General features: G+C 29.3%; 3 protein-coding genes across 3 annotated transcripts; 2 read left to right on the forward strand and 1 right to left on the reverse strand.

The window, feature by feature from the left end:
* Nucleotides 1-260: 260 nt before the first annotated feature.
* Nucleotides 261-2,920, forward strand: LOC108468482 (uncharacterized). The gene is made up of 5 exons (XM_017769362.2): nt 261-467; nt 570-640; nt 712-817; nt 1,724-1,856; nt 2,768-2,920. The coding sequence occupies exons 1-5, from the start codon at nt 406-408 to the stop codon at nt 2,891-2,893; spliced, it is 498 nt and encodes a 165-aa protein (XP_017624851.2). The 5' UTR covers nt 261-405; the 3' UTR covers nt 2,894-2,920.
* A 569-nt stretch (nt 2,921-3,489) lies between these two features.
* Nucleotides 3,490-7,452, reverse strand: LOC108467644 (single-stranded DNA-binding protein WHY2, mitochondrial). The gene is made up of 8 exons (XM_017768360.2): nt 7,308-7,452; nt 6,830-6,912; nt 6,640-6,737; nt 6,441-6,539; nt 6,166-6,260; nt 5,905-5,978; nt 4,419-4,507; nt 3,490-3,840 (listed from the first exon to the last, which is right to left on the reverse strand). The coding sequence occupies exons 1-8, from the start codon at nt 7,337-7,339 to the stop codon at nt 3,721-3,723; spliced, it is 690 nt and encodes a 229-aa protein (XP_017623849.1). The 5' UTR covers nt 7,340-7,452; the 3' UTR covers nt 3,490-3,720.
* A 3,290-nt stretch (nt 7,453-10,742) lies between these two features.
* On the forward strand, nt 10,743-12,368 carry LOC108468929 (peroxidase A2-like). Its single transcript, XM_017769796.2, has 4 exons — nt 10,743-11,010; nt 11,090-11,269; nt 11,549-11,711; nt 11,799-12,368. Exons 1-4 carry the CDS (start codon nt 10,801-10,803, stop codon nt 12,212-12,214), a joined length of 969 nt encoding a protein of 322 aa, XP_017625285.1. The 5' UTR covers nt 10,743-10,800; the 3' UTR covers nt 12,215-12,368.
* Nucleotides 12,369-14,309: the final 1,941 nt, after the last annotated feature.

Raw genomic sequence — 14,309 nt, forward strand, 5'->3', positions numbered from 1 at the left:
AAATTCAAATTTATCTTCCAAAATCAGCCATTACGTATTTGATATATTACATATACACAGCACAGCTGTTGCACGAAGCTATTTATTTTGCATAATTTGCTCAACCCTAAATAATTTCAATCATAATACATTTAATTATTATCTCAATTTATTTGTAGACTTAAATTACCTCCTCAAATTCTAAGGCTTGTTTAATATTTAGAACTAAAATAGAATTATTATTATTATTTATTAATTATTGATTTAAAAATGATCCGGAGTAATCGATGATACTATTTATAGTTTACTTTCTCCTCTTACATAAATTTATTATTTAAAATTAAAGATAAGAGAAAAATTGAAAAAAATCTGAGAAATTTCTCATAATTTTGTTGGGGATTGAATTGAATTGAAGTTGGAATAGCAATGTCAGTGAAGGGGTGGTTGAATGAAAAGATTGTGGATCCTATGATCCAAATCCTCCGCAAGTAATCTAAAATATATATGTTTTTATTTTATTTTATTTTATTTTTATTATGATAAGTAAAATAATAAATTTTTATACATGAATGTATAAAATGAAATTGCAGAGGAGCACAACCCAAGCAATTGGCCTTTTCTGCAGCTTTGGGACTTACTATAGGAGTATTTCCAATTTGTGGTAATTTATTTTATTTTATATATTTGAAGAAATTAAGAAAAAAAATGAAAAATGGGGAATGGGAAATGCAGGGGTGACAGTGGTGATGTGTGGGATGGCAATAGCGGTGTTGGGATCATTGGCCCATTCTCCAACAGTCATGCTTGCTAACTTCATTGCCACCCCTATTGAGTTGAGGTGCTTCTTTTTTTCACCATTTTTATCCCTTCATTAACAGCATATATTTATATAATATTTTGAGATTGTAATAATTTATTTTTTATATTAATCATTGGTCATTTATGTAAAGCTCAAATCTATCGAGGGTCAATGTCTTTTGAATATATTTAACTAAAAGCTTTTCATGTGCTTTGCTTTACGCAATTTATAGTATAAATTTAGGTAAATGTTAATGTGTTTAGAATATAATATGAGATAATAAATTCGGATATTATTTAAAAGGAAAAAATTATAATTTAAAATATTATATACGGATTTGAAAAAAATAATTGATTAGTTTTAAGCAGATACGACACTTTATCATTTTAAACCATTTAATTTTTATATTAGTGATTCCATAAAAAGTTTGGCTTGAATTTTAGCCTCTTGATTAAATGGAAAACTTTTATTGTTGACCACTCTCATTCAATTTAATTCATTTTAACACAAAAAATTGAAATTTTATTATTGGCATATGTCACAATTTGACCATAAATTATCTCGTTTCCTCACATTAGTACCTAAAATATCATGTTCGTTCTAGTTCACCTCCTAAAAGCCAATTAGAATGTGATACATGGTAAATTTTAGGGGTAAAATGGGATGAAATGATAGTTTGAGTATTAAAGCACAACAAAAAAGTTCGAATATCCAAAATGAAAAAATGAATATAATTTAAGGTCAAATCATGACTTAAAATTTTATAATTTTATCTCAATCCCCGACACAAAATACTCAACTTCATCTTAACTTTATTATACTCATATCGTGTTTATATTATCTTGTAATCTTATATACTTTATTATACTCGTATCATGTTTATATTATCTTGTAATCTTATATATATGTTTGTTACAAATATTTAATTTTTATTGTGTTGTGCAGCCTTATGGTGCCGTTCTTGCGGTTTGGGGAACTGCTTACAGGTGGGGAGCCATTTGAATTAACATCAGATGCTTTAAACAAAGTATTGACTGGCCAAGCTTCAACCGAACTCCTCTTTAGTATTGCCCGTGCTGTAAGTTTCCCCTTCTCCTTCTCTTTTACTTTATGTATTGTCCTCCCTCTGTATGTGTCACTTTATTATCTGTCATGCTTTTCAACATCATCACATTGTCTTCTAATACATTTGTTCGTGGATCAGATCGGGTCATGATCCAATTTAAAAAAAATAAAATTCCAGTCCGTATTTGGTTTAATCTGATATCACAACTTGTTTCATTTAGTATTGTTGACTGTGTTCTAGGAGTGAGTGAAAAGAGCTCTCTCGTTTCTATTAGCTTTCTTTTCTGCTGGGAGTTAATCTCCTCAACTAAGTCATGGGAAAGGTTTATGCAACCTCAAGCCAGTGGGACTTTTAAGTGCCACATGTTGGTTGAGTATAGCCTATTTATCTGTAACCATACAGTACTTGATATGGTTATCTCAGTGGTTAACCAAATAAGGTCTTTGTGGTTGATCTGACGAGGTCTTCCAAGCACAATAATTTTGATTATATATATTTTGTAATTAATTTAAATTTAAAAACTTGTTATGTGACTAACCCTAAAATGTTAGGAAATTATTGAAGGTATTTGGTGATATCATAGATTGAAATACAAAAAATTTATAAGGGGCAGCTAATCTAGGTTTAAGTGCAAACCAACTTTTGGTTTATTTGCATTTAAGCCTTTGGACTTAATTGAATTGTTCAAATAAGTTCCTTCAATTAAACCCTAAATCCTATTTTAATTCCTTAAGGGTTAACTAAAAGTAACATGGGTCGATGTTTGAGCATTGTCATGTTTGGTATTAGCAATACAATGACTAAAAATCATTTAAGAAAACCTGAGTGTAATACATAAAGATATCATAATTAAGTTAATTATAATCCTTGATATATTATATAGAAAATTGGTCCCTCATTTGAAATATGATTGGTGGTTGCAGTTGTTGGGGTGGCTTGTTGCAGCACCCATTGTTTTGGGCACACTCTACTTTATATTCTTGCCAATGTTCAAGTTCCTAGTCCCCAAGTTCAGTGGTGCTCCAGAGAAAAAGGAACATGATTCATAATTTACAAAGGCAAGAGAAGGGGGAATGTTTTCAATTTTGTAATTTTTGTACAATTGTTTAGCAGAGTATATCAATCAACATTATTATAAATTATAAATATTATTATACCTAATATAATACTTATAAGCAGGGATGTAAATAGAGACCTTGGTCTTCCTGATTAATGATATAATTTTACCTTTAATCCCTTTTAAGTACAGAGAATTCAATTTAATCATTTTTTAGCTTTAGCCAAGTGAAAGAAAGCTGCATTTTTTAACCTTCCAAAATTTTAATTATTAGCCATATTGTCCCTGCTTATAAGTCTCCCTTTTTGTAAGCTTAATATTCTGTGTAATGGTTATGTATTTTATAAAATCATTTGCAATAAACTAGTTAATTCAAACACCATTAGTATTTCCATCAAAATTTACCATCAATATATACTCATTTAATGATACCGACTTCAGAGGTAAATCATTATGAACTAAATGAAACGGTGTCCACGATTACATAAGAATTTTTTAATTAAAAAAATAAGAAGATTAAATTTTTAAAATTTTAATGTAAAGGGGCTAAAAATCAAACATTACAAAAGTACAAGGACCGGCAGCATATTTGACCGAAAACAAAACAAGTGCCAATATAATATAGTAGAAGATGCATATAGCAAGTCTAGTTCAGACTTTAAACATGACAGATAATAGCACTGCTCATCACAAAGTAAAAATTAACATAATAAAGGCTTTTAACTGACAAAAAGAGAACCTCTAGTTCAGCATGTCCATACTAGCAAACTAAGGAAAAGCAATGCTAAAAAACTTTTATATAGTTTTATACTTACACTTTCATCTATCCCACTCCAAATCGAAATGCTGCTTTGAGTTCACCTTTGAAGGACTCCCCTTGATGCCTTTAGGTGACTGATTCGTCAACCGATCCCAACCCATGATGTGAGGCAATGCAAACTGTGACAACATTGGAAAACCACATAGCAAAAGCTCTTTTCGTTTTACAACCGCATAGCAAGGGAGCAAATAATTTAACCCGAACCAACCCACTTAAAAATAATGCCCAAGAAAAGCTCAAACAAGGTTTATGATAATCTATGGTCATTACCGGTACATTATTTCAGCCTGACTAAAACCAATGTTAACATATCATGAAATTTAATTATCATATAAGAACATATTAACCTATTTTAAGTGCCATATAAGTCCCATAGCTCTTCAATGCTATGTCTAGCTTTGAAATGACAAGATTACTCTTCTATAGTGGAAGTCCAATATCACATTAAAAATAGGCTGCAAACTATGTAAAGCATTCGACATTCTAATTTGTATGTGCGCATGTATGTACATGTGAGATCAAAAGTATTTCTTTCAAGCATTGTAGAATTTTGAAAAAGGAGTTCTAGCCCTAATTACTGATTACTAAGGTAATTTAGAGATTTCTAGTGTGATCTCACGCAGATACCTACAATATTTATTGAAGATCATTAATTCAGGGAAATAGCAATAAAGTTGAGTTAGTCATCATAACATACACTGCATGCTGTCTTCAAGACTGCGAATTCCGCTGTTGTAACAGGTATGTTAAAGCGCTCGTTTGATTTTAGAATGTTGTTGGTAACAGCTGCAAAGAAATTACAGAGGAAGTTAAAACTTACATGGAACACCCTGACAAAGAAATAAATGTAATACCAGTTACCATATCTTCTTGTGGATTGCCTTGCTCAATAACAAACGGATAATAGTTGCTTAAAATTGAGGAAACATAGTACTGGGGAGAAAATGAAACGAAAGAACGAACGGTTGTTCTACACTTCCATCATAAAGTCTTAATTCTTCAAAAACAAAGCATTGCCGATATGCCTAAGGAGAAAATGATCTATTACTTTTTCAAGCATTAATCGATTTTACTTCTAAAGGGGAAGTTTTTTCAAAAAACAAATTACATTATATGTAGGTGATAATGATTGCATAAATGAACATAATTGACATATTATAAGAAGCTAAGTTCCTATAGTTGCCTAAATAGCATTTGAGGCACTAAACAAGGTATATAACGAACATTTGGTCCAAGAAAGTCTCATAACTGTTCTATACAACAAACATGTGTAGGTCACCAATCCCCTAGATGTATGTACATACATAGCAGAATTTTATGTTCCCATGAGTGTAGCTATTCTAACACAATCTCTATCAATCAACCATTATCCTTTCAAGCGATCTCAGAGAAAGCTGTAATAAAGATTAGTATTGTCCTACACAGTTATGCCCTTGATTCCTAGACCTGTCCTGCCAAGATTATTCTTGTAAATATTAACTCAACACTCACTATTCTTTCAAAGTTAAGCCAAAATATAGCTTGCTCTCCTTTCACAGTAATACAATGTTATCAAGTATACAAATGATACCATATGTTTCGTCCAGACTATTTGATGCTATTTTATTTTAGGAAATTTCTTAACACTTAAAACGCCAATTGTCCCCATCCAACTATTTGCCAACCTTATTCTAAGAACCTCTTCCCATCCTCTGTTATTGGGCCTTGGGTCTAGTATCAGATAGAGGCATATGTCAGATACCTAAGTTTTTTCGTGTATTTGGAAAGATCTTGGAGGGTCATATTACCATATCGATGTCCAAAAATATGGAGAACACGGGTGTTGGACACGAGTACTTCAAGAAAAATGAAGCATCGGAGCAACATAGTTCTAGCAACCAATAGTAAATTTCCGTCCACTACAACTACTTGAGTGTTGATCTGAGATCAACCTGATCTCATCAAAATACCAACTTTTAACTATGTGTAGCACCATTGGTGATGATGAAACACTCCTAAACTGCTTCATATAAGTATTTGTTCTTTACAGTAATGCTACTCTTTCTTGCAAATAGTTTGGAAGTAATGTCCAGCTCTTGGACAAGCAAATAAATAACAACAGCAACAACAAAAGGTAAAGTTGCTTTGAAAGAGAGCAACATTAAAGTTGAACACAAAGAAAGAAATTAGAACAGAGTACTTACTCAAAGAAATCAGGTAGCCATTACCGCCATCAAGTGCCTTAATACATAACTTCTTGCTTACTTGACCAGCATTGCTGTAGCAGAAATAATTTGTCTTAAATATATATAAAAAGAAAAACCTTGCATGCAAGCATTGCTTTTTCCATTTGTTATTATTTTTTTAATTTTTGAAGCACACAAATGTGCCACTAAAAGTTAATGGAAATTAGAATTGCTTCCAACAAAATGAATATATAAAAGAAACAAGTGCGAAAAACTAACCTTGATTTCATTGAAGGGTCATGGAAGAATTCAGAGGCATCATGAGCACCCATGCTTATCAAAGACCCAACCTCCGTCGGTGACAAAGCAAATTTCTGCAATATGTTAAAAATCAGTGTTCCTAGCAACATACTATGCAAAGGCCAAGAGCAACAAGAGAAAGTGTTATCATAAACAAAAGGTATCCAGCTGGGAGTATGCTAAATATGAGCTCTATCTATCAATGCATTAGAAGTGCAATGAGGAAAACAGATAGGATTATAAGAAATACTTACCTGTCTCTGTTCCCAATCGTACTTGCGCTCTCCAATAGCAGGGCAGAATGTCAACATCATGGAACCACGGCGATTAACTTTAAGGCCACCAATGTCGGACTGCAAACACGAGGCAAATGAAAGTCACCATTCACTAAAATGAAAACCACGTGAGGAAAATAATAACTACAAATATTTAGGAAAGGCAATGGGAGCATACATCCATCTTAACGAAAGTTGGCAGAACAGGAGAAATAGAGAGTGAAGCTTTCCCCTTGTATATCGTATAAGGAGCAAACACACGACCATTGGCATTTCCTGCATATATATGAAAAATAATAATAACAAACACGAGTTATGGTTAATCAATATTTGTGAAATAAATGCAAAAGTGAGGGACAATTCGATACCTGTAGCAGCGAAATCCTGTAGAGAAGTTGAAAAGGCAGCTCGGGATTCAAAGCCATCACCCCATTTCGCAGATTGCAGTGACCTGTTTGCAGTGAAAACATCATTAAAAACTAACTCAACTAGAAAGGGTTCAATGGCCGTATTTTTATTTGTAAAGTAAAGAAATACTAAGTCATTTTTGCAGAACAATGAAAACCCTTTGCTCTGAACGTGATGAAATCCATGAAAATTAATATTTACCCAAAAAAACAGAACCTCTAACTCTGAAATATGAAGATATTTTTTGGGGGGTTTAGAGGAAGAAGACGAAGTTAGGGCTTAGTTGAGGTTTTAGAAAGTAACAAAAAAAAAAAATTGAGTGAAGGGGACAATGTAATATAGTAGAATAAACACTTCGATTCTTCATTCTCAAGCACCATAAATCTTTAAGTAAAACAATATAATTAGGGTTTTTGAATGTAAGCTAAAAAATTGAACCTGGAGAGCAAAGAGCGACATTGTTTCAACATCTTGGCGTAGGCGCGTGGATTGACGGGGATATTGCTCTGGTTATCGCCCGAAATTACTTTATAGTACCCAAAATTATTCTATTAAAAATGGGGTAAATTAATCTCTTACATTTATCAAAAAACAAAATCATTCCTCTATTAAAATTTTTATCTATTTTTATATCAACACGTATTTTTGTTTATTTATTCTATCAGCTAAATTAATTCTTAACAACATAAATATCTGGAATTTTTAATAAAAAATTTAATTTATTTTTTATCTTAATTTTAATTAATTGATTCCTAATATCTATCCATACTTTCAATGTTAAAAGATAAAAAGAAATCAGTCAATTGGATGACATAATATAATATATATATATATTTAATATTTCTTTCTTCTTTTTCTGTCAAACCAAATATCAATAAAATCTTTTCTAGATTAGTCTAGCCTTAATCTATTTATTTTAGTATTTCATTAAAATTTGAAATTATTTTATAAGTTTATCACCTTGATTCTATTTTATAAATAAAAAAAAAGTAAAGATTCCTTCTTTTTTGGATTGTCCATTAAGTAGTATATTATACTTATTTCGACTTATTTTATATTTATTATATTATCTTTATTATTTATTCTGTTATTAGTAAATCAAAAAAATAAAAATTTTGAAAAATCTGGAAAAATCGAAACTAAGAATAGAAATCTTTGATGGTCTTAGAATTGTTATTATTTCGACACAAGAAAAGGGTGTATGAAATTCCTTTTCTTGTGTCGAATGCTAGAAAGACGGAGAGTACTCCCTGTAATTATTTGTTCCCCTCATTTATCCTTCCTTTCTATTCTCCACTTACTTATATTTAGTATCTACTCAAATTGAATTTAAAAAATAAAACCCATTCTGTAACATTTAAATATGACATAATGATTAATTTGTCTATCTTTTAATAAAAGAGCAAAATGCAATTTAACTACTAGTACAGGGGCATCCATTGTACTTTTACCGTTTTATTAGTTTTCTTATATTGTGCATCATCTCTATAACAACTTCATTTGTCTGCTCAATTTTTGTGGTAATTGTTTTACACTTATAATGACATATTGTTATAGATGTTATAGAGAGGTAATTGTTGTAAACTTACCTTGAACTTATATCATGAATTTTCATCAAATAAAGAAAGTCAAAATTAAGTTCAAAAAAGAAAAAAAAAATGGGAATCGAATCAACGAAATTAAAAGACGTATATTAGGTGCATGCATTATTGCTTTTATGCATATTTTATTTTACATTATTTCACATGATCAATTATAAACTTCATAAATCTAACAAGTTCAATTCATCAATATAAGTTATCAAATTAAATAATTTAATTTATAACGAGATATTAAATTCAAGTAATCTATTTATAGATTTATGATGTTCCAAATTCATAGTAGAATGATTAATTAGGGAACTTAATAATTTATTGAATTGATATTTTTAATTCTACTTATTGAAGATTTTTTCATTTAATAAAATATAATTAATTTAATCATTTTATTGAAACAATATTTTAATTAAAACCATTTTCATTTAATAAATAATAATTAATAGATTTGTTTATATGAAATAACTATAATTTTAGTTAAAATTTTAAACAACATATTATAAAAAACTAATTTAATAAATAATGTACTTCGTAACTATGGATGTTGTTGTTATAAGTCAAAAGTTGTTATAGAGTGTTAAAATAAAATATAAAAAAATTATGTTCTACAAAAACTTTGTTGTTATTGCAAAATATTGTTATGGTGGGTGATTGTTATACGTAAGATTAACTATATATATTAAGCATTGAGTTAGTATTAAAACTCAAACGAGTACTAATTTAGTTGGATTATGTTATATAATTTTTTACAAAATAAAGTATATTAATTTGAAAGTATTTTAATTATTTTATATCATTTAGGCCCTTTTATAAATTATAAGAATTTAAATTAATAAAGGTAAAATTGCACTTTAGCCCCAAAATGATAAAATTTGATTTAATCATTTAACAATTATAAAAATATAATTTATTAAAATGGTGAAACTGTATTTTTACTATCGTAAAAATATATAATTTAATTTCAACCTCCTAAAAGAATTTATAGCTTCACCTTAGTGAGTTGTGGGGACAAGTAAACTAATATAAGAGTGATGATGAATTTAGTAATTCTATCTTGCTCTATTGTCATCCTTAATCTCTATTATAATAAAATCATTAATTGAATTGAAGTGACTCATCAACCGAGTTTTAATTCAGTTGATAAATTATTAAAATTTATTATTTTTACAAAAAATTATATTATTATATAAATTAATAAAAAAATTAGGTATAAAAATTTTATCATTAAAATCAAAACATCGACTCTTACATAAATTTTTAATAAATATATTTATTATTGATAATCTAACGTATAATAAAATATATTCTAACATAATAATAAAAAGCTCACTACAAAAGAGATATACACGTACATGGCGGTGTTAAAAATAACATACATGCATAGTATTTTTTGTTTACATCATTTGACCTAAAAGGAATAAGAAGCCTTGTTCACACACACATGAATATATATATATATATCCACATGCATGCATGGACAAAATATAATGGAACTAAGTCTACCAATTCCACGTCAGCAGCAAAAAGAAGCCAAATTATTGGTCAACTTTTGCAACCATGGAATCTGCAGTGAGAAGCCACCCAGTAATTTCTCAACTTGAAAATAGACATTCATCATGGATAGATAAGAAAATTTTTATAAAAGCCCTAGAGTTTGTCGTTTTATTAAAATAACTTTTTATAATCACTTACATTTAAATAATCTTTTATAATCGAATTATGGTTTATTGATTGATGTTTACCGTTTAAAATTGTTTAGGTTCGAATTATAAAAAGATTATTTATTGTGGTGTATGTTGATTTTTAGGGTTAAAAATAAATAATAAAATTTTGGAGAGGGTAACCTACAATTTATCAATATATTAACAAGTGATTTCATTAATTTTGAAGGGTCTCTGTAAAAAATTTACCATTTTAGGAGGGCAGAGGTATTATCAGCCCTTGTTCCAGCCCCGGTAATGATTTGCTCTTGTTCCCAAGTAAGCCTACGTTAATATATATAACTACATTTGGATTAGGTCTTGATTGTAAAGAAAAACAGTGTAAAATGATATTTAAAAAGAAAGACATGCATGAACCCCAGATGTTAGGCTTTGAAAGTCAAAAATTAAATAAAAAGAAAAAAGATGGCAGACACGCGTTTGCATTATTGATTATCACAGAATATTACTAAAACTAATCATGATTCACACTGCAAGTCAGTAGTCACCCTATAGCAGATATACTCAAGATGCAACTTGCTAAACCCCCCAGCTATAAGCCTCTCTACCCTCTATATAAAGGACCTTCAATGGCGTCTCTTAAAGCATCTCATTCATTTTCCATCTTCAAAAAAAATGGCTTCGTTTCATATGATTACAACCCTTCTTTTTCTGCTAACAATAATGCTGGGTGCATCAAATGCTCAACTCAGTGCCACCTTTTATGCCAAAACCTGCCCTAATATGTCCACCATTGTTAGTAATGTGCTGCAACAAGCTCAAGGAAATGATATTTGGATATTCCCTAAGATCGTTCGCCTTCATTTTCATGATTGTTTTGTTCATGTAAGAACATAATATTTGTTCCATTATATGTATGTATATATGTACATGCATGCACTCATGGTGATATATATACATGCAGGGTTGTGATGCTTCGTTACTGTTGAACGGTACGGACGGTGAGAAAACGGCGACCCCAAACCTTTCGACGGAGGGATATGAAGTTATCGACGATATCAAAACGGCGTTGGAGAAAGCTTGCCCTCGTGTCGTCTCATGTGCCGATGTTTTGGCACTTGCTGCTCAAATTTCTGTTTCTTTGGTATGTTTTCCATTTTTAATTATGGTTAAAAATAAGTTTAGTTAGCGGAATAATTAAATTGTTACACATGATGTGTTATATATATTTCATGTTTACATACATGAACCGGTTTATAATAGTGAAAATAAATAAAAATTTTAACAAAAGTTCAGGTTTGTTATTTGATCTATGGGACAAAAATTAATTTGCTATTTTTTTTATTAAGGGTCTCTATAGTACTTTTACTTGATTTGGTTAGTAGTAAGACAATGTTGTTTAAAGAGTATGTTTTGTATATAGGGTGGAGGTCCGACATGGCAAGTTCCGTTAGGGAGAAGGGATAGTCTGACTGCGCACCGGGAAGGGACCGGAAGTATCCCGACCGGCCACGAGAGCCTTGCTAATATTGCAACCTTGTTCAAGAGCGTGGGACTTGATTCTACTGATCTAGTCGCTTTGTCCGGTACGATTACTTTCTATTGAAAAGATTTTTTCAAATCACTCCATAAACAAACATTTAATTTTTATTTTCATGATGGTTGGTTCTTAGGTGTTCACACATTCGGAAGGGCTCGATGTGCGGCGTTCATGGACCGACTCTACAACTTCAATAACAAAACGGGGAAAACCGATCCTACCCTCAACGCGACATACGCAAACACACTCAAACAACGATGTCCTAAAGGCGGAGACACTAGAAGTTTGATCGATCTCGATGAACAAAGTTCGCTTACGTTCGACAACAAGTACTTTTCGAACCTACAAAACCAAAGGGGATTGCTTCAAACAGACCAAGAATTGTTTTCCACTAAGGGGGCTGAAACAGTGGCCATTGTTAACAGATTTGCAAGCAGTCAAAGCCAGTTCTTTAGTAGCTTTGCAAAGGCCATGATAAAGATGGGGAACTTAAACCCTTTGACTGGTACCAATGGAGAAATAAGGCTCGATTGCAAAAAGGTCAATTAGAGATTATGCCAAATGGGTTTTAACTTTTAAATTAAGTTTAAAGTTTGAGGTTTTTTTTTTTTTTTAGTGATGGGCTGTTTCTTTTAAAGTGTGCAAAAAAAAGCATTATCCTATGATGTTTTGGAATAATAACAGTGAAAATTTTAGTTAATAATTAGAATTTTGTATTAATAATTGAATTGCATATTGTTTTCTCTACTTAAAAATAGATAAATTATTTTTACACATTTGATGAAAGAGTAAATAGATTTTTCTATTAAAAATTTCATCCGCTTCTACTATTAAAAAGCTAAATGATTATTCATCACCACACTAATTTTTAATAGTAAAATAGATAAATTTTTAAAAGAAGTGATTAGTTTTTATTTAATGTAATATACAAATACTAATTTTAATTTATTCTTCTTCTTTTTGTTAAATAAAAAAAATGCAATTAATTCCTAATATAAAAATCTTCATAGTGTTTTTACCATCTTTCATCATATAATGTGTCATGATATTGTATGAATTGTAATAAAGACAACACTTTATAAATCAAAACATTTTTCTTTAATAACATAATCCATAACTCGTGAATTAAGTTCAATAATTATGTTGAAATTTGTACAATTAAACAAAAGAAAGTAACATACCATATATGAAGAGAATGTTCATGCGATGCAACCATCGTAGACTTGCTTGGGGGGCCATTGACGCAATACATTAAGTGGCAATAAATAAATAAAAGAGTAATGATCCAAATGAAAATGATAGGTGGTCCATTTTAATTTGTTTTTTATGTTTTTATTTTAACTTTTCATATTTTAATTATTAACACAATTAAAATTATTTTGTTAATTTTAAATTTATTATCTTACTAAATAAATATTTCTTTAAAATATTATATTAACAAATTTAATTTAAAAATAATGTTAATAATTAAATTTAAATTTCAAATTAAAAAAAATTCTAAAACACCCTTTGATTTTTTTTTTCTTCACCTTTGGACCGTAGTGTAATATTTCTTTATTTGGGTATAAACAAAACCTAGAAAAACAACGGAACCACTATCTATGCGACGAATTGGGGCCTGAAGGCCATTGACATCTCTGCAGGGTCAAAGACAGTAACCTGCATATTGGACGACAGCCAACAATCCATTACAAAAATATTTTAAGATTTTATATTATTGCTACAAACAAATACAAACAAATTCACCAAGTGTATTAAAATTTCAGTTTGCTGCATATCACATCATTATATGTCCTTACTGCAATTGCACATCCCACGTACAAATTTGAAGGTTGTAATCCTATTTTAAAAATCATATATAATTACATAATATTTTAATTACATTAAATTATATTAGACATTAAACTTAAATATTAAAATTAAGTATAATAGAAGGATCAAAATTAAATTTTAATTTTTTTTTAACATTGCAAAAAAAATGATAAGACCAAATGCAAATCTAAAAAAATAGAGCATTCAAATGATATATAATAATAAAATATTTTAACAGAAAAGTTAATATTATAAAAATAGAGACAATTTTATATTAAAAATAAAGGATAAAGATTAAATTTTAAGCTTAAACATATTAGAGAGGCCAAAATTAAAATTTAATCATTTTGGTAAAATACCAAAAAAAAAAAAAAGAAGAAGAAGGAAAAATATAACTAAAAAATAGAGAGACCAGAATTGTAATTTGACTATTCTTAACATAATGTAAAAAATAAAATAATAGCTGGACACATGTCAAAGAAGGACCTTCCTTTTATATATGTGTATATATACTAATACTATAACAATTTGATGTTACAATAAAAGAAAAACATTTTTATGTGGCACATTTAAAATTTGCAATTTGTCACTATGAAAATTTAAAATTTACCATGTGTAATTATTTATTATATTAAAAATTAATGTAATGATTTAAAAATATTTTACTAAATTTGATTATATAGTATTCAAATATCATTAATTCACTTTAGTAATACTTGCATAACAAAATAGTATTGAACAAATTAACCATGCATTAATTATCACAAAATAATGCTATAATTTTAGTATAGTATCTTTATATAAACTAATATTTTATATAATTTTACTATAA

This window comes from Gossypium arboreum, chromosome 8, assembly GCF_025698485.1.
Source record: "Gossypium arboreum isolate Shixiya-1 chromosome 8, ASM2569848v2, whole genome shotgun sequence".
NCBI lineage: Eukaryota > Viridiplantae > Streptophyta > Magnoliopsida > Malvales > Malvaceae > Gossypium > Gossypium arboreum.